The sequence below is a fragment of the Cygnus atratus genome, chromosome 6 (genome assembly GCF_013377495.2).
Source record: "Cygnus atratus isolate AKBS03 ecotype Queensland, Australia chromosome 6, CAtr_DNAZoo_HiC_assembly, whole genome shotgun sequence".
Classification (NCBI taxonomy): Eukaryota; Metazoa; Chordata; class Aves; order Anseriformes; family Anatidae; genus Cygnus; species Cygnus atratus.
Window position 1 is genome coordinate 19,699,040 of NC_066367.1, and position 22,302 is coordinate 19,721,341.

Consider the following 22,302-nt stretch of genomic DNA (forward strand, 5'->3'; position numbering starts at 1 on the left):
CCCTAAAACAAACTACTACAAATTCAGCACAGACATATTCCACTTCTCTTCCTCACTAGAATCTGTCAAGAAGTAAAACTGGAACAGTTCAGGTTTAAATACGGGCTAACAGGCAACTTCAGAAAGGAGTATGGTAGAAAGTATCAGTCAGAGGCAAAAAGAAAGGACAACATTGTTTTTTCCAGGATCATAGACCAATGGCAACACAAGAGTGGCTGGAAATCCAGCTTCTACCAAAAAGTGGACAGAAGCTTAGAGATTGTGGCAAGAATGTACCGGATGTGAGCACAGTCCTTACAGAAATACAAGACAAAAGGCTGATGGATTAGACTAAATGCAGATTCTCTGAGATGCCACTAATTTATAAAACACAAGTGGGATTCTGGCACTCAATGACAACATGAGCTCAAAGAACAGAGTAAGAAAACTGCCTCTCAGGCAACTACTTCACATGTTGTCTTTTATACTATAATCTTAAATGCAGCATACTATTCCTAAAATCGCTAATGTTCCCCAACTAGACTTGCCACTTCAGCATAGATACTTATCTTTCTTACTACAATATCCTTAGGAAGTAAACTGTTGGTGTTTACGATTGGGAATAGCAAACCAATGAACCCACAAACCAAAGAGAAGAATGACTACTTATCTCTAATGGTAAGGAACTCAACAGGCTACTTTACTGAGTGAAACATCCTGATACTATGACATTTCTATAATTTAGCATGATATATTACAGGGTCAGTGCTTCAAACTTCCATGGGAGTTTCTCACCTCTATGCAAAATTGCAACTTTTTACTAAAACTGCTCATTAGAAAGCTAGAGATAATTATATCTATCATATATGCCCATTCATCTGTATAAAAATGTCTCGCGCAATACTCAAAAGTGTTGGAGGTCTTTTGTCAGGTATTACAATTTAGCATTTCAAATTCATCTCTTGATGGATTCTCAAACTCTACAGCTACGAATAAAATGGAAAAAGTTACAGATTTCCTGGTAACCTTGCACATCACAATCTGCATCTTTCTGTCATTTACAAACCCCTTAGTTTTTCTAGACACTATGAAATCAGTGAGTTATGTCAACTGCATATCGTGTACTCAGTGACAGAAACAGTGAAATGGTCTTTAAGTAATATGAACAGAATGTCGTTAAACAACTGTTTGGATTGTGAAAAAAAAGGTGATATGCATTCAGAGAAGTTATACAACCTGTATAATCTGTATGATCTATTAATTGAATTACTCTGATGTAGTCTCAACAATATGAAATTCAGTTTGTGAGGCTGTTTAATAATGAGTGAAAAAAAAAAAGTTTATTGAGACTGAAAATTAAATTGGTATTGTATTTGCAATGTCATTGCTGAAGTAAATGTTATGTTCTGATGACAAATGTGACCATAAATTCTGGAAGTTCATATTTTGACTTTACTACCTAAATTTCTTAATTCTTTACGTTCCTCCAGTTCATGAAAGACTAATTAATTTAAAGAACCATAATAGCTACTCATTGGTTAAATAAATTTAAAAGCAGAATGTCTGTCCCTGGAGATACCATTGCTCATTTTAATTAAGATTACCATTTGGTGATGTAATGTAAATAAAGGTTATCGTGTCCTTCTGCTCCAAGAGATCTATCCCTAGAGATCGGTCAAGACTTAAACTGCCAAGAAAATTATTTGCGGCATACAAGCTAATTTTACTGTATGTGTTGTTTGTTTAATTTTAACATACAGTCTACATTGTTTTATGAATGAATTCTGAAGCACTCTATGTCTAAAATGTGTTAGACAAATTTTTATCTTGAGAGAGCAATAACATCTGTGCTGTAGCAATCAAAAAATTAGCTTCACAAACATAGGCAAACAGTGAACTCGTCAAAACTGGTATTTATTTGAACATAGAAATGAACACAGGTATAAGTCTATCATTTTTAGGAGCCAATCCTCCAACAACTGATGCAGTTGTTTACATGGCCTTATAGGAATGATAATCCCTATTGATATGTAGTTAAAAATAAACAGATAATTAATTCTTTCTCACATTATGAGCGGAGCAGCCAAGCTCTTCGTGGACAACTACAGTAGCACAGATAAAGAGGCATACCTAAAAACTTTACTGACCCATTTAAAAGTAATTATGTGCTGCATGTATCTCAGTAGATACCGAATATAAAATTAGACTGCTGCCAAAGATCACTTGGCTGAAGTTGTATCTTCTTGATTTTTTAAAACAAAATATCTATCTTGATTAGCTGTATCATTGTGAAAACCCCTTGAGGATATTACAGTCTTTATCTCAAGTCAAGGTCAAAAATACTGGAAATAGAAAAATAAATTCACCAAGCTATGAACCACCTTGGCCTGTTCTCCATTCAGACTTTGTAAATACGTATCTGACACAAACATGCTGCTGCAATATTGTCTGTCTTGGAGCAGTAGAGTTCAAGCACAAAATACAGACTTTACTTTTGAAAAAAATAATATATTATTTTAACAATTTAAAGAGCTACCCACAAAAATATATTGAAACTTCCAGCTCAGGCATGTTGCAAATCACTATAACATGAGAGAACATTTATAACAAAAATGTGTCTCGAAACAGTGAAAAGCATTCTGGCATTTCAAGGCATTACGATGGGGGGAAAAGGCTACAATGACCAGGTTTGGCAATTTTGACATAGATGAAATTATTGTGTCAACAGAACTGAAGTCAGAAGTGCGCTTAGCTACAGATGAACGCCTGTATTTTTCCAGTACACAGGTCTGGCCCACAGCTTGAACCAGATAAGCTTGTTATGCAAATGATGTTAGCCATCAGGAAGGAGATAGATAATAAAATTATTTTAAAGCTAACCACTCATCACAAGGGAGACAGAAACATCAAGCTAGGTCTTAACATATGGATAAAAGGCAGTATGGAATTTATACGATTGCTGCTTTTAATTTATCATAACTAAGCTGTCACAAAGGCAGGCATCATCAAATACAAAACTAATGCACATAAATGAGCCAATTATCAGTAATGGCTAAAAGGTTTGCAGTTGTATGATTCAATGTGTGTTTTTTTTTTTGTTTTTGTTTTGTTTTGTTTTTTTCTAGAAAATCCACTAGTGTAAATCCAAGCCCTCATAATGATATTTTGTAACCTCTGCTTCATAGCAACCTTAATAAGACATGCACAAGAATGAAGCAATGTCATGGAGAATTCCCTTTCAGCGTTCTCTTACAGGTCTCTGTAAGAACAGTAAATTTATTACAATTGTTGCATTTCTTCACGTTAACAGATTGCCTGCAAGTATGCTTCCTTACTTCGTTGTGTGCACTACTGTAAAAATTAAAAACAAGATCTGCAAACCCGCAGATGTTGCTGGTGAGAGGAAGTAATTAAGCAAAGTAATTAAAAATCAATCTGATTAAAAATATACAATTTGAAGATATCAAAAACCCAAAGGACAAGATTAAAACAAGTATAGTTATGAAGCACTAAAGTCTGATTTCTGATAAGAACAATGCATGCTGAACTAAAGGACTAAACAAATGACAAACTTCATTTTTTGTATTGTTCTCAAGCTCAGCAGAGACTTCTAAAAAGGAAGACCCTAAGAAAGAAACAAATGGATTCTGGTGCAGAGGCACAATGTTTCCGAGAAAGGAATGTAATCTTCGTACTTACCTGGCGCACTGACTCTCTAAAGCACAAATGGAACATAACCTCCTTGCACTAGAGTTCCCCAAAATACCGGGTACTGTCCATATGTACTGTAAAAAGAATGTTTCTCTATAATAGAAGGGAATTCATCCACCATGCAGTGACTTCTGTAGTTAACCACTGATTCCGCCACAGATTACAATGTTCACTGCTGAGTAGAAAAGGACAGGCATTATGGAGAAACAGAACTCAGGTCAACCTGCTTTAAAAGGATGTACTTCTACTACCTGCTCTTTAAGAGATCCTGAGTCACACTGCAGCAATGACAGTAATGGCCTTCCACTATATGCTATTAAAGTTTGCCCCACCTTGCTGCCTGATTTAAAGATCAGCATAGTAAATAAGAATATTTTTTTTTAATTTTTATTCACATTAATCTTTCTATTTTAACTTCTTCTAAAATGGGAAGACACTACTGCACAACTGACTGAAAAACTTACCAGGTATGGATATTGTAATCCTCCACAAGAAACTATATGTGCATTGAGATAGGACAGATTAAATGTGGAAACGTAGAGATTTCCAAACCTATCTTAAAAAGTCAATATTGGCCAGCAGTGTTCAAAGTATTTGGTTATCTGAACAGTGTGAACTTCCCAGAGTTTGATAATATTATCCCTCATGTTACACAGTTTAAGCTGTATTCGGTCACAATGAAATTCGGTCACAAACAAACCGCCAAAATCGCTTGTAGAAGTTGCTCTAAGATTTATGAATATAATGCTAACAGCTAGTAAAGTACAATTTCTTAGTTTCATTGTAAAAAGAAAAAGGCAAAACAAGAGCATATTTTAGTTCAATGTAGCATTCAGGTGACATGTTACACTTTTGGTACAACTCATGTTCATTTACATATTGAGTATACAACCTGCTGAATATTTGTAAGGTGGAAAAAGAAAACTATTGTCCATCTGGTCTTTATATTCTTATTTTAAATTGACCAGCAGTCATTTTCACTAATCCATTTTCTCTTTGACACAGAAGTCCACTACAAAACGATCAAGGCAATCAGGTATATTATAAACATGCCCCAGGTTTAACAAAAAGTCAAGAAGCGAATCAACTACAGAGTTAAGAGAAGCTGTGAAACAAATTACATGAGAAGATCAAACTGTGTTCTATAGCTCTCAAAAACTGAAGAACAGTTTAGAATCTATGAAAAGAAAACGAGTTAAAAAACGGCAAAAGTAACAACTCCATAAAATAAATTCTGCTTTCAGATTTAGACACACATAGGCATTGCTGAATAAACTAGTTTTAAAAGAAAATAAAACTCACTGTGAAATGAAATGATTGAATCCTCTGCACCATTTTTCAGGATGTAGCAAAGTAGGAGGAGGATTTCTGAAAAAAAAATAAAATAAAGTTTTGGGGGTTAAAATGGTAGTGTTTACCAGAATTTTCTCACAAATAGTCATCAGAGATGATACTGGTTCTACTAGGAATAAAATGATGGTGGAGAAAGTAATGCCCAAGTGGTCTACATGTCCTTCAGAGGCCTGTTGGTTTTTTCTTGCTGCTGCTTTTTCATTGACAGTTTTCCTCTTTTCATGTCCTTCTCCTTTTATGTCAATACCTTTGAAGTTGGCAGTCTGTAATGCTCACAGTGTGCTTCCCAGCATTTCCCTTTTAATTCACACTGACTCAGAAAAGATCAACTGAGACTGGAAGATTAACCTAGCCATCACAGCCTTTTAGCCCTTTACCCCAGATCACTGACTCTAACCATGACTTTTTAAGTATGGATATCATCAAAATAAGAACCACCAAGTTGTCAACAAACTGTAGGATTTTCAGTCCAGATTTCAACTGGTATTCAGTTTGGATGACTCAGGAGATAAAGTCTCCATGCTGTAAACTCTATTAAAAATAGATGTCATTATTTAAAATGACATTTAGCAGACAGTATTTTTATATTACATACTCTCTTCCACAGGAATTATCTTAAACTCTGATGGGTTCCATGTTACTTGATGTATTATTATTTTCCTTTCTGACCATTACAGTTAAATTACATAAACATACAGAGAAAGGCTTATAGATCAAGTTAAGTGGACCAAATTTCAGTGGGCCAACCTACAACAAGAAGTATTCATAAACTGCATATTGTACTATTACCTTCCAAAGTTTTTTTTCAGCAGATTAAGATTTATTAAGTATTGAAGTCCATTTAACTTCTTAAGATTAAACTTTTATTTTATAAAACCTTAATGATTTGTCCTTTGCTGCATTTGGCGGCTCAATACAAAGGATCACATACCACTGAATTGGCAAAAAAAAAAAATCACGTAACTTATTCGACAACAGAAACATTCACTAATAGTCTGGGTTATATAATGAATTGCTTCATTTATACCAGGGCCACATATGACAGCAACACACTGTTTGGAAACATCTCACAGAACAAAAAGGCAAAAAACATAAATACAACATAAATTAGAGTTGATCTGCATAGCGGTCTTGAATTTTTCACACATTGATTCAGAGTAGTTCCATTTAACAATTACTCTCAAACAAAACACTAAAAGAAAAAGAAAAAAGGAAAAGACCACGCGGCTTTGTTGTAGATGGATCATTTTTGTTCATCTGTATCTACTCAAAACAAATGCAGTCATCTAATTTCACTGCAGGCTGTCATGTTTTCCAGGATGAATATGTTATTACTCTTCTCTTTTCTTATAGAAGACTCAGGGAACACAATTTTCTTCTTGAAGTGAAGAAATCCAGAATGCTTGAGATGTGCATCACTTATCAGATTTATTATTAGAAAAAAAGATATGATTGGTTATTTTCAATTACAATAATGTTTCACTGCTCTCTTCCATTTACCAGGTTCATATATTCATACACATCACAGAATGCATGGCCGCGTATGAACATAAAAAAGCAAAAACAGCAAAGGATTTCAAGAGATACTCCAAGATAAAAACCTTGTATCGAAGAAAGGTAATCTTTAAAAACCTCTTTCTCTATAATGAAAGCGGTTATCAGTCCACACAACCTACATGCATAACCTCTGGAAAGAGCTTTAATAGACTCGCAGCTGGGGATAGCGCCAGCTATGTTATTAGTCTTTATTTTGCAGGAATAGCACTCTATCTGACAATTTGAGTTCTGGTAAGAGCAACTTTTTTATTGTACTGCATAGAAGTATACTGCATTTCTTTTTAGAATGATGCCAACATTTTGAATTTCACTGCAAAATAATTCATTTTTACAAAAGCTCAGGTACTGTTCATGAAATATGTAGTTTCGTCTTTCCTCTTCAGACTGTTCTTAAAGACCTTCCATGGTGGTAATGATGGTGCTTACAAAAAGCATACTGTTTGGAGGCACTATTAATCTTACAAGGAACTTCTTCAAGAAGGAAAAAAAGACACATGGGTACTTACATTAGTTGCAGGTGGTGTGATGGAAACAGGTGTGATTTCATCATAGAAGAACAGATGAGCAGAACAGACGTCATTCGGAAATACATTCAGTCATTGGCAGGTTAATGATTAATGAAGTAAGTCATGTTTTAACCACACAGAACATGCTTTGTCCAACGAATTACTAAGCTACTAAGCACTTGCTGGTAGCTACTGAATACTCTCTCAGAGGTGGCTGAGTATGCCATGTGCCAAATCATGAATTGTGGACACACATACACAACCAAGGAATCTGTAATTCTATAGATGTTTTCTTGAGCTCAATAACTTTGGTATTGTTGATAGAAGATGATACATTGTTCTTAATTCATTTGTAGTAAGATCATAAAATTAGTAGTCCTTTGTTCTTAAATCACTAAATTGATGCTTCAAGTACCCCATCGATAAAATTGGGCTAAATGGGTCCAGAACCTTAACTCTTTTAACATCTGTAAAGCACATTGTTGCCCTCTGGTGAAAGGCATTACCTAAATGCAAGGTACAAAATAGGCTCACCCTCTTCTGCTATTATGCCCATAAAGAATTTCCAGGAAGGGGCATAAGAGGGTCAGTTAAGCTTCCCCAACATCTCTTCACCTAACACAACACAAAGTGTGCTTCGTGATGATGGCAGAAAAATTCATCACTTCCATGGCACCTCCAGAGGTGATATCACTTAAACCCAACTTTTAGTCTAACACAAGATGCCAGATATGCAAGGGCAACTCGCTATCCAAGAATTTGTTTTGTTTGTTTTGTGAGCATATTAAGTCCTTTGCAGTTTGAAATTAATAATCCATTAAAACATCTGCAATTCATACCGCTTTAAAGAGAAAAGGTAAAACAACTCATACATTATCAGATGCTAAACCACAGAGAAACACAACACTTGCCTCACAACTTTGGCTTATCAAATTTCCAACTAAGGCCATTTGCGACTCCAGATTATATTAAACACAGCACATGCAGTTCTATGGCTTTTGTATCCTTGCATCAGCTGACATCACTGAATTTCAGCAACATCTGGCAGCTTCTACAGTACTCAGAACACATTCACAGAAAAACTGAAAGCTATACCTCTTGTTAACTTGCTGCCATAATTTACCATCTTCATATAAAATCAGAACACTGCATGCAACCTCTCAATCACCTTTGCCACATATACAACAAGCTGAAGGACAATATAGTCTTATTTTCTACTATAAGAGATGGAAATTAGGAGAAGTAGATATCTTATTGAAAAAAGCGAGTATAATTGGGCTTGCCTTTTGAAAATGTTCTCTTTAGAAGCAAGATGAGTAATCAACCATTTATTTCCCAACATTGTGTCTTTTATCCTTTCTTTCTATAATTCATAATTAGTCATAGAACTACATGCTCTATTTCCTTAGGCAGACGTATTGCTCTTGTGAGGAGCTGGTCACATACTCTCATATTCAGTGTCTTCCATGGTCATAGTGATCCTGTGTTTCAACGGGAGCTTTGCTTCAGTAAGGACTGCAGGATTCAGCCTGTATAAGAGCCCTCATGCAGAAGCAGTGTTCCTTAGAACATGACATTAGCAAGCCTATCAAACAAGAACTGCTGCTGAATTCTCAATGATACATGTACAGTTATGTGCTAGAAATAGTTTAGTATGTTGAGCTTTATGTGTTCCCCGTCATTCAGCCTGCCTCCAAACTCACAGCTGGTGAAACAAAATCAGTCATTTTACCACAATAAGGCCAATGATGCAGTTCAGTGAACACCATTCATCCTTTACAGTAAGATGTGAGCCTAATTACAGAACACAGATAATAGATTTTTATTGGGAAAAGGAAAATAAATATTTTCATCTTAACATACATCTATGAAAAAATAAATAAAATTGAAAACACATTTACTATTTTTTTAAATTACGTCAGTAAACTTAGCCACATAAGCCAAAACCAAGATAGGGCCTCCAACGACCAGATTGTATCATCAACCTACCACACTGTTTCTAATAAGAAATTAGCAGACGAACCTCCAACACCTGTCACCATGAACACACTCTGGCAGTCACAGCCCCATACATGCATGTTGCAATTTACTTATTTTTTAAGCATACTAAACCAGAGACAATAGTTCTGTTGACAGTTGCCTAGGTTTACAGGTAGACAGATTTTACATGAAATTAAACCATTTGTGCCTGTTTCCAAAAGCTAAGTGAAAAAGACAGAAAAAGCAGAAAGTTAACCATGTATATAATGAGATTTCCTTACAAAAGGTTACATAAAACAAATGGTTTGTATTTAAGTAAGTGAACGCTTGACATTAATTAGTACCTGACCAATTCTCAAATTCTCAAATTTTAAATCCTGTTCTGCAAAGCATCCCCACATTGGGTAACTCACTGAAAATAACAAAAGGATTCTCAACAAGATTCAGAGGATTTCCTGGTTTGCAGCCCATTCAAATCGGTAAGAGGTTTCCATTGATCTAACTGAATAATTCACATCCTAAACACTCCCCCATTCATCTGCCTCCTAGTAAAGGCTACTAAAGTTTGATTTACTTTCAGTATTATATTTCACCAAAGGTCACTCAGTAGAAAGCAGGGTACTGCCTTCAGCTCTGTAAGGCTAAGATAGAAACTGCAGAGTTTCCAAGCAGGAGTGGAGAATCAGCACAAAATCCTCCATGTATTTGGAGGCAGGCCTTTGAAATTACTTCTTCAAAAGGGGGTGGGGTGGGGAGGGGAACAGAGGAAAGGTATGCTCCTGCCAAATTCACTCTCCAGCCGCCTTGTCACTTGGAAATGATTCACTTCTACTTCGGAACAGTTTTTCCTTTTCCACTCTACTTCCATTTTCCCTGAAAGGACTGTTCTACTTATGTAAATATCTCATTCTAAACTGTTAAAGCACAACTTCAATTCTTATCTGCTAGAATATTAAAGGTGTATCTATTGAAATAATGTGGAAGTGCCTTAATTCTAACAAGGAGAGCAAGGATATGCTGCTTTAAACCAAGGTCAAAACCTACTATGGTAACGTAATCAAAATCTACCCAGGAAACAGTTAAGAGAGAGCAGAATACACTCCTGCCTCATTGCTGAAAGAAAAAAAAAGTTCTCCTTGCCCAAGTATTTTGCTGTCTTTTATTTACATAGTTATCTGATATTTCCCCCTTCACTGGAATGGATGTTCTGTTTGTTCCATAGGCTATAAATAGTGTTAAAGTCTGTAAAACAAATATATATTGAGTTGAATGTTAAATTGACAAATACAGATAAGAGACTGTAGGATCCTAATTACTAGAAAGGGTCTAAGTTAACAATCCACTTTTAAAACTTTTTTTTTTTAATAAAGGGTCCTGATCCAGTAAAATCTAAATTGAACACCTGCTTACATTCTTTCTTAGAAAAGAATGATGGCTCTGCATTTCGTGATGTATAAATCCACACTTGCCCTCTTTTGGTTGTGATTTTACATGACTATTTATTCTGATGCTGCTAAGTAAGCAAACTAGTGGATTAACAATGAACTACAGGTCTGGCTGTAAAACAAATATAAAACCATAAGTGAACAAAATATCAACTACCTCTTTAAAACACATTTAAATGAAGATTTATTCACAGGTCTCCAGCTTAGAGTATTTCATCAGCCAGCATAATAATGAGCAAAAATAAATGGTAAAAGATAGCCAGTTCCAGAATTATGCACAAACCTCCTTTTGATTTTCAAGATTCATTTTATGCATTGCCGAAAGAAAAGCACTTTAGGAAGAATATAAAGAGGCTGTCAAAAGAAATGTCCTAAGAAACCTTCTTCACACGAACAATCCTGTGTTCAAAATGGTAAATATAAAAGTCACCTTTAAAGTAATGAGTATGGAAATAAATAATGTGCTAAGCACATTAAATGATTTTGAATGTCAAATAACCACCTTCAGAAAATGCATTAAAAAATCTCTCTTTTTTTCCTTTTTTAAACTTTATACAGACAAAGAAAATGGATGAAAAAGTATTGTGAAGTGTTCTGCTTGGGAACATCTGGATTATCTTTGACTTTTTCCCTTGAACATTGCAATTCACAGGTCACTGGTTTCAGTCAGATTTGGCAGCTGCAAGGTTTCATTAGCCTTTTTCAGGACTTGACAAGGCATCATTTATTCCTGTCATTTACTCTTCAGTTTCCAGTTTCAGTTTCTGGTTTCACTGAGACAGAAACAAGTATTTTATTTCAGAAATATTTTTTGATGGAGGTGAACTCACACAGTTTTGCATTCCAGTGGTCAAGCTTTAAAACAGACAGCATAATTGAATTATAATTATGCTTTGTCATCTCATTTATTCACAGAAGTTTCAGAGAGCTAAAGAGGCACAAGCAAATTAACAGCAATTGAAACTGAGGAAGTAACAATAGAGATTTTTATTTATAATCAGTTCACATCTTAACTGCAATACAGTATTTTGCTTTTCTATTAAAACCATGCCTCTGTCAATTTGCAAAGCAAGAGAACTGACAGTTGTGAAAGAAATAAAGATGGGACAGTAATATTTCTGTGCCTGGCTGAAACGCGTATCGTGTTGTCTAGACACTAAAATTCTGTAGTTGGAACAGTAGGATACTGCAATTACACTGCATATTTGTAGAGTTGTCTTAGAAAATGAAGCATCTTAAAGTGAAAATTGCATAGGTAAATTTCTAAGGGCAAGTCCTCAACTGTACACGTTTCAAATCCCCATTGTACGGCAGCTAGCTGATGAGGCCTGAGTAGGCCACCAGCCTGAGGTCTCTGCCCAGTGGAGCAGGTCCACTCTCGGAAAGCTAAAATTTGGCTCAACAAGAGGAAGGCTGAGATGCTGCAAATTGTTTATTTAAGTGGAGGAAAAGGAACTTATATGACTAACATAAATAAAAGGTCTTTGATAATTTCAGACAAGCAGTTAATAAGAGATGACTGAGATACAGTTAACAGGAAAATGCAAGTGGAAAAAGCAAGAAACGGTCAGAAGAAATTGGGATACTGTTACAACAGAGAAGCAACATCATCCTCACCGAGGGTAATTTCACTCTGTCATTCCAGGGGCCAAAAAATACTAACCATAAGATTAATTTTCATCCCAAGAAGGCAGCTTCATTCAGGTACTGAACGAGGAATCAGAATATAAAATTTTCTGTTCCAACCACCTCTGCCAGTAAACTTCTATGATATACTGAGCAAAACTTTTTGCTACTTGTACTTCTTTAATTTCTTTATCGACTAATTTGGCTTTTATTTTCAAAGAGGAAGACACTTTCTTATCCTTCCATTTCTGAGAGAGAGATGAACCTTTTCTTAGTTGAGGCTCTATGGAAATACGAACAAACGCAACAATAACCTCATAAAAGAAGTTTATTACTATATGCTTGATATGGCTAGTACTGAACACGATATTCAATCATTATGGTTGATGAGAACAAGCACCTACACTCTGTATTTTCAACAGGAAACAAGGATTGCTCTTTATTCATACTTTTTATGACTCACACCTTACTCATTGCTTTCAGTTTAGTCTGGCTCATAGCATTTTAAGAACTGATATTATTCTGATACCCATACCAGTCTGGTTCAGAAATGAATACTTATAGAAGGAATACATTAGTTAATGGTGGCACATTTCCAATGAACCATTAGAATCTTTATCATGCCCCTTGTAAGAAATTCACTAAGTACTGAAGCATGAAGAATTGTACAAGACCTGTGAGAATACCTTTTTTATTTTTTTAACGAAATTCTCTTACCAGATAACACGCCTCCTGAGCATAAGGACTGTATGTGGATTGGAATTTGTTTCCTGTCCTATTCCTTCCAATAAGCTCGCTTTCAAAACATTTGAATTTTGGTCTCCCTTATAAAACATTGTATGACTCAGGAATCCCGGTAGATTACAACTGAAGTGAAAACTAATAAACACAGGTGACAAGCAAACCAAGATCACCAAAGGCAAAGAAAGAGTAGTCTCTCTCTCTCTCTCAAAAACAAAAAGCAAAACAAAACAAACAACCAAAAAAAAAACAAAACAAAACAAAAGCACCATCCCTAAACACTCTGAGGAGATCGAAGAGGACAGACTTGAGAAAGCAAGAAGTTTAGAGGAGAGATAATTAAAACATTTAAAGCAGCACAGTGATGAAACACTGTTGGAAGACAAGAAAGAGCTGACATAAATCATTCTGTATGGGTTAAGAGAACATTGGCATTTGACACAGGAGATGAAACAAGAAAATAGCCAAGGATGTAATCTAGGAAACAGAAGTACAATACAGACCTTTTAAAAATAAATGCATTGAAGACTGTTACTTTTGTGACTACTATGGAATGCAAACTACCGCATGATAGACTGCAATATCCTGGGAATGGGTAAAAACTCCAAAGTAACTGGTGGTGAAAGAATGGACAGGAGGAATACTTTAAGATAAAGAAACGGGTATGAGATAAGCACGTTGTTCAAACTGTGGAAGAAAAAATCAGGTGAAATTTGGGTGCCCTAAAAATCGTTAGATTTTTGCCTCCAACTTTAACTGGGAAAGGATTTAATCTTCTGTGAACATCAATAAAAAACATGGTGTAAACAATGTAAAGAATGCAATAGCAATAATTGTTTTGGATACAAACGTGTTTTAGCTGTCTTTTTCTATAGTAAATATTAACACACTGAACAAGAATCCAAATTACAGCACGGTTTTACCTTTAAAATGTTAAAAAACATCAGGTACTTATGTTCCAAATAAAGTCAGCTGTGATCTACAATCAAACACTCTTATTTCTTCAATAAATATGTGGGGAAAAAAATGCATGTGTCCTTTTAGACACCTAACAACAATTAAACTATACATAGTCATGTCTTCCCCACTTTTTTCTGGAGTGCAGAGTTCTGACAGATTTAGTGAGATCCTCCAAACTGAAGAAGTTAGATATGCTTCAAAGAGAGCTCTCACAAAGAGCATTACTGCATATTTGATTTGAGTGAGCACTAACTGCATCTGAGGAGTCTTTTAAAAAGTCATCATAGGTTCTGCAAGGCTTGAATATCCAATGCAAGAATCCAGTGGGGGGAGGGTTGTTTGTTTGTTTTATTTTTTATTTAAAGCCAACTTTAAAATAAATGAGCTGAGAAGTAAAATATTTTTATAATAATAAAAATACGGGAAACAATATAGAACACAAACCTTGCTTCTTTCCTAAATTTCCTCTCAGTAATCAATTATGAAGAACCAAGAGGCGATTATATATGTTGTCATGACATGAGCATTCAAATAGAAACAAAACAAAACACGCGTATCATGACTAAACAGAGAAGAAAATTACACTTTCACCAAGTCAGATCTCTGTTTTTGTTCCAGCGTAGGATGTTTAGCGTTCTTTTGGTTTCCCTAGACAGTTCAAGCAGATGCTGCCTGAAGAAGTCTGACACATTTGCATGCTAGCAGCAGACCATGGTTCATCAACTTGCCCAATAAAGCTATCTTCTTGTAATTCAGCACATTCTCACCCAGCGCTTGGTCTATTATGTGAATAGTCTGGTAAAAGGGAATCTGATTAACCTATACTGTGAATGAAGAAACCTAGAAGCAGCATTTTGGATAATTTAACCAAACTAAACTGCATAAAGTCAAACCATTTTAGTCAGCCAGGTAGAAAGGTGAAAGCTGTTACAACTATTTTTTCCTAATATTCTTAGAGACTGCTGCTGAACACCAAAACACTTGACACTAACTCTCTCAAGAAGAGAGATGCTCCTGCCCTCACTAGGTTACAAAAGCACCATCTGCACAGGAAAAACAAAAACAAAAACTTATGCACTCCCTTACCAAAAACACAATACTTGCTTTCAACCAGGCTCCCCCCTGCTCTCACAGACGTGTCTTGTTCTCCCCTTTGCCGTGTGTCTGATTTTCCAACCATAGTCTGAGACTTTCTTCTCCTACAATCATACTGCAGAAGACAACACCGTGTGTCCTCCTTTCAAAAAATGTTTCATATAGTACTGGAGCTAGGCCATCAGGCAAGCCCCAAAATAATCAGTTCTCTCGTACGTGCATCACTAACACTTCTGATCCTGTTTTAAGCAGCTATACTTACACAGACTCCCAGTTCCAAGCCTGGAATAGACCACCACCACCATCTCATACTTGACTTATTTTGTTCATCAGGGTATGCGTGCCTGCTAAAATACTGCTCCCATAAATAAAGTGATGTATTTTCTGTTTAAATTTTTCTAAATACAGCTTTCGGTCATTGGATTTCATCATCCACTTGCCAAGCAGATTGAACTGCCAACCTTAAATACCTCTATCCTAGAGAAAACCAGAGCTATGCTCAAATTGCTTCTAACTTTCTCTTGGATATGTTATAAAAATACTGACACACTTTTTCAATATAAGAGTAGTTCTCATTAAAAATAATCACAATTTTCCTGGAAAACTCACTTGGTTTTGATCAGTTTTACCAGCTTCTTTTCCTGTCTTCTCAGCTAATTTTATTTTTTATCTTTTGCATGCCCTCAATTTTATTTTATTTTGGTTACCAACAACCAGAACAATTAGTCCAATTATTGTCTCATTCAGACTTGATAAAGAAGTGAAGTATTTATCTTCTATCTGTTTACTACCCAAATTTCCACTTATAGACCTGCATGGATGACAAGAATCTTTTTTACCACAGCACAGACTAATGCAAGCTGGAAGACCTCAGGACGTCTCTAGTTCAACCTCCTGCTTAAAGCAGAAGCAGCTCTGAGCCCAGTTCAGGTTGCTCAGCACTTTATCCAGTCAGGCCTTCACACGGGGCATTCGCTGTCAGTCAAATAGCTCCATGTAAATACTGGTGCTGTCACAGGACCAGACTTACAGACCAATTCACCATATCATTAATCACTTTTTTCCTCCTCTTCCATTCTCCTTTCCCTGCCTGCTATTTCTTCACACAGTACTAGTGTAATGTTTGTAGACCTGGAGTCCAACAGTTGTTTAGTCTGACTACGTTTCAGGTTGTTCATATGTAAAATGTGGTCTCCCGGCACAGAATGCAGTACTTCATCTCTTGCCTGAGAGTTTTTCTTGGTGAAAACTTTTCTTGGTGAAAACTTGCGTCTCCTGGCCAGATTCTTGAGAGAAGCTGCAACACAGCTATAATCTAAATGGCCTTTCATTATCATAAAATAAACCTATGAAAATCATTATTAACTTCCTGAATATCCTAGTTATCAAGATTTATAACCAGTGTCTACTCCAATAAATATTTCTTCAAAATTTTTATGAGTTCTACCTTATGATTGCATCTATGATAGGAAAGAAATATAAGACATTAATTGTTAATAGTAAATGTGTAGATATGCCCAGTGCATTATTACTGCACTAATCATGAATAATGATTAAATATACTGGATGGCATTTTAACATTAATCAAACTGAAAACTGTAACAAGTGAATCAATATATTTCAAGGCACAGCTCCTTTTCACCAAGCATGTTTGCAAATAGTGTGATTATTTGTTATTCCATATTTCTGGTAAAGACTTTAGAGGTCAAAGCACATCGGTATCTGGGGACTTATTATTATTAGAAAAATAAAAAAAAAATAACAATTGCACATTCTTTGCAATCCTAAAGATAAATACAATCTTGCTAGTCTAGGACTACTATCTAAAAAGGTTGGCTTCCATTTTCTTCTGCTTCTATCAGTCAGTGAATTAATTCCATTACAAATATGAACATCAATATTCTATTTCTGAGAAAGGCATCCATTTTTCAATTACATCGCATGAAAGCCTTTGGTACTGTGAAATGTGTGAGGTGTCTTATTCCCTCTGCAGTACCAAAGTATGTGAGCAGATTATCTTTTTTCAAGCAAAAAGTTTAAATTAAATTTTTTGATTCACTGTAAGCGATGTGGGCTACTGAACTCCAACATTAACCATAGGCTGAGAGGTATGTTTTGGAAACTCCCAGGGCTAATGGTTTGAAATCTAGTTTCATTTCTTCAGGACTGCACTCAAAACATGATCAGATCTGTATTACCTTCCTTGAAAAATGAAGTTCTAACTTGATCTCAAAGACACAAGCATGGCAAGTTGCCTGTACACTGACAGCCCAGCAAAAACAGGTCCCTCGCTACAAGAAGGACATCGAGGTGCTCGAGCAAGTCCAGAGAAGGGTAATGAAGGTGGTGAGGGGTCTGGAGAACAAGTCTTATGAGGAGCGGCTGAGGGAGCTGGGATTGTTCAGTCTGGAAAAGAGAAGGCTCAGGGGAGACCTTATCACACTCTACAGGTACCTTAAAGGAGAATGTAGGAAGGTAGGGGTTGGTCTATTCTCCCACGTGCCTGGTGACAGGACAAGGGGAATGAGTTGCGCCAGGGGAGGTTTAGGTTGGATATTAGGAAGAACTGCTTTACTGAAAGGGTTATTAGGCATTGGAATGGGCTGCCCAGGGAAGTGGTTGAGTCACCATCCCTGGCGGTCTTTAAAAGACATTTAGATGTAGAGCTTAGTGATATGGTTTAGTGGAGGACTTGTTAGTGTTAGGTCAGAGGTTGGACTCAGTGATCTTGGAGGTCTCTTCCAACCTAGATGATTCTGTGATAAGCTTAATGCACAATAACTTACCAGAACATAAATGTGTTTTGTGTGCGCAGCAATCTATGGGTAAACATGTATGCACACAAAAAACGAAATGTTTGACAGAGACATCACAGGTAAAATATGCAACTTAAATCTATACATACATTCCTAAATTGCCGTTTGATGTGGCTTTAACCTGAGACTGTGTTCCAGTGTTAAACTGAAAACTAAAAGACAACTTCTTTGCAGCTTGCCCTTTTACCTCCATGACTCAATGATAATCACCACTTACTAGTAAAATGTGTCTCTCTAAAACTGAACTACACATAGATGAGAGATGTGGCCTGAATATCCTCCCTATCAGGATTATGGCACCTGTCTCATTGCAATTATGAATGGGAATATAGCTTTTTCCCCTATACAACAAGGTTTTAATTCAAATGTTGCTTTCCCCAAGGCCCACTGCAGCAAAAAAAAAACCCTCTCTGGAGCAAGCATGAAGATGGATATCATGCTAGACCATCGCTGACTGACACAACCACAAGGCGAAGCAGGCTGAAGAAGGATGCCTCATGGCCTGGGAATCTAAGGGAATCACTGATCCAATATATTTCTCAGGCAGCACTGTCTGAGGGTCTCTTAGGATCCTAGACTTTAATGCAAAGCTTTCCTGAGCAAGTCAGATGTGGGAATATCATCAGTCCACAACTGTGGGTGAGTACCACCCTCAAAAACAACGTAGGGCAATTTGTAGCCTCTACATACAATTGCAATATCTGGTATTTGTTGCCAGCAACAGGAATTCAGTGTTTTCCTTCTTTCCAGTATTCAATGAATTTAACACAGTAATGAAGGCTTCATTTGCCTGCAGCTGTTCCAAAAGGGGACTGGCTGGGGGTGAGGAGGAGAGATGAGTTGAGTTTACACAATTTAAATCCTGATGGAGCATTTTGAAAGGGAAACATAATGCAATTTTAACAGATTCTAAACAGCTTGCTTCATGCATGCTCACTTAATATTGAACCAAGACATTCTTAAAATTTCAAGCAGGGAAACCTTCTCTGGTTACCTTGGTGATAAACTAAAGACAAAAATTGCACATAATTGTTGCTGATGTCACTGCTCCCAATTGTTTCCAAGGTTACAGAGGATCTCAAATAATTGTGATGTTTCATTTCTAGACTGTATTGAAAGCCCATTTTCTGTTCTCAGTAAATTGTTTAGTGCTGCAGGTAATCTATCTAAACCTTATCTAATAAGGCATCAGGAGCCTCTCAGCAACCTCTAGTAATGATGTAGATTTATATGTTGAAAGTGTAGCTACCTAGTTCTTTACTGAGCAATTTGAGTCTGAGATTATCTCAATTATTTTTAGCCTAAGAATCTATTTCCATAGCATAGTATATTAATCAATCATATAAAAATATCTGAACAGAAAATGTCTTACTGCAAAGCAATATTACATGTGAATTATCTGCCTAGAAGGAAGCTGTTCTCTTGGCTGAATAGTGGAAAATTGGCTGTTAACTATTTATAACTGACTGATTTTCCCACTCTCTCTTCAAACTCATTTCAAATGCAGAGCACAAGTACTTCCCTGTACTAAAAAAATATTCAGCCATTCTACACTTTCTCCATTACAACCTCTAGTTTACCAGGCACTGTAACAAGAACTTCCTTAAAATTCGTAATTGCTGTATCGAGGATTATTTTCTTGCCTTCACAACTACAGGACAACTACAGACAATGCTGTTAACTACTGTGCTTCCATATAAATTGTCAAGAAATTAGAAGTTTTGAAAATACACTAAAAATAATCTATTTTTCGTTTACATAATTAAAGCAATATTTTGTAGCTAGCTCAACTCCATAAATCTAAGCTACATTTAAAATCCTCACTTCTCCTGAAGGAGACAACAGTTAGTAGATGTCCATCTACCACCTCTCCTTGTGCTGGATGTGCCTTTCATCACTTGACTGCTCTCAGACTGCAGGGCTTGACCTTGTCAGCATGAAATTTTCCACTAGAGCAAAACAAAATGGCACTTACTGTATCTTAGCCGTCTGCTATTACTTATGCAATGGATTTTGAAAAGTAGTAATTTACTTCAGAAACTGGTTGACTAAAACAGTTTACGTGCATTTAATGCATGAAATGAATGGCATATGGAGTCACTAAAACCATCTGCTAGGCATCTCAGCTTCTACCTAGAGCTCTGAGAGGGTTAGAGTGCAGTGCTGAGAATAAAGCAGAATACGAGAGATGATTCTTTTCTTGTTTGCTCAGAAAGTGGCTGAGAGCTGGGCATATTTATTTTCATGATTATTCATTTGAGTTTCTCAATGAATTCATTTCAGCTGCACACATTTTAGCTCTTGTGCATGTAAATTCCTTGAATGTTTTAGCAACAGATATACTGGCAGGAATGTTTGCTGAAACAGCCTATTTTAAATAAGCACTGGAGAATATAAATATAAAACAATGCCCTTCTACTTGTAATTGCCCGTACCCACCAGAAAGCCAGTTGGAGGAGAGACTCTTAACCAATCACAAAATGGCAACCACTACTTAGGCAAAGTCCTTCCTAACAGCTGAAATAGTAAATGCTTATAACAGGCTATTCAACAACAAGCCACAGAGTGTGAATTACTTGCTGAAATTATTCTATGAATACATCTGAGGAAAGAATGTAACTGCAAAATCAAATTCTACTTGCAAACAATTTATGAAATGGAATAGAAAGACAAAATCAATAAGATAACATATGCAACTATGTAATTGTTTATGTGATAACTAACTAGCTAAAGAAAGACAGGAGGGAAATTGCACCACGATGATTTAACTCTAGGACTTAATCTCTACTATCTCATGTAGTATACAGAAAATGTTTATAATATTTTGCCACTTTTTCAAATATATTAAAATGGTATAAGGTACTGGGAACGGTTTTACTATGATATATCTGCTAACTGCATATACTTCCATTTTTAGATGTATTGCCAGATTTAAAGACTAGTTATCCATACATATTTGATACGATCTTAGACACAAACTGCTCTGCTTTTTAGACATAGATGATGTAAGGAAAATAATACTACTACCAGACACTCATTACTCAATTCAACCGTGGGAAAAGTCTATTCAGGTCTGATATTGAAACTCTAGGACACACTTGACTTTTAGCAGTTCATATACCTGCTGGAAATGACTTAGTAACATATAACTTCTATACATCTTTAGAAGGACAGAGTCCCTAATCAAGCACATTTTGGTAATGTTGTAAACTGTGAGGCAATGTGATAACAGTAACATTTAAACATCTTGTCCTCTTAGCACTCTTTCCCCATGGAATTAATACATGTTTTGTCAGATTATACAAACAAAATGCCAGGATATTCACCCATCTTGCTCCTTGGCTTACCTGAATATGGACCTGGGGTTTTAGAATTACATCTTTGCAGAAACCACCTGGTTTCTGCAAAGGAAAGCCCTTCACTTCGATTTTCCCTTTCCTTACCACCATATGATTGAACATATATGCTCAATGGGTAGGGGTACCTACAGAGACAAACTTCTAACTCTCATCAGACTCTGTTCACCAAGGAAGAACCAAGAGGTATTATAAAGCTTTAGAAAAGCTGTGCCAAGAGCCCCTACAATTATGCAGTAAAGAACAGATGAAGGGAGAACAGTAGACATAGTCCTACCTTGACTCAGTAAGGCTTTTAACACAGTTTTCCACAAGAAACTGACAGAGAAGCTGATAACACATGGCCTAGATGAGCAGACAGTGAGTTGGACCAAAAACTGTCTAAATGACCAAGCCCAGAGGGTGGCGATTAGTGATTCAAAGTCTAGTTGGACATCAGTAGTGTGGCATACCCCAGGGGTGAATATTGAGTCCAGTCCTGTCCAGCATCTTCACTAGCGATCAGGTTGATGGGGCAGAATACACCCTCAGCAAGTTTGCTTACAATACAAACCTAGGAGAAGCAACTGATACACCAGGGGGTTGTGCTGCCATCCAGAGGGGAGGAACCTCAATCTCACCTACAGGAGAAGGGAGACAGGTGTCTTCTCCTGCTTTCAGATGAGCAATACTTGACCGATACAGATGAGAGGAAAATTTGATTCAGTTTCTGTTAATATTAGCTGTCAGCAAGCCTAGAAAATTGCTCTAAATTTACCATATTCCTGTGGTAAACAGGATAACAGGCTAAACAGGATGATAAAGAGCCAGATCCTGAAACAAAGGATCTGTGAAACATGGTCTAAAATCCTCGCTTTCCACTGGTAAATACCCTTTCCAGACTACAATGTACATTGTTTATCTCCTCTTTGCCATGTTACTTTTTATAGACATAAATTTTCTTTTCAAAATTTCAAATCACTGCTACCTTAAGAGATAACACTGATATGATGTTACACTTCTCACAACATTGTTTGAAGAATTTATGCGTCTATTTTACTTCAAAAAGCTGAGGTCTAATAGTATTTGACAATCTTTTACTTTGTAGTATTTTGCCAAAACAGACACACCTAAGTAGTGGCAGCAGATGGAAGAGATTAAAAGTATCAACTCCCAAACTACCAACTTTGTTAGGCCC

General features: G+C 36.3%; 1 protein-coding gene across 1 annotated transcript in view; it reads right to left on the reverse strand.

The window, feature by feature from the left end:
* MYO3B (myosin IIIB) overlaps positions 1-22,302 on the reverse strand; it is a 192,291-nt gene that overhangs the window by 121,706 nt on the left and 48,283 nt on the right. Inside the window, exon 9 of the mRNA XM_050711421.1 lies at positions 4,993-5,058. Coding sequence (XP_050567378.1) covers positions 4,993-5,058 — 66 coding nt within the window. The remainder of the gene's footprint in view (positions 1-4,992; positions 5,059-22,302) is intronic.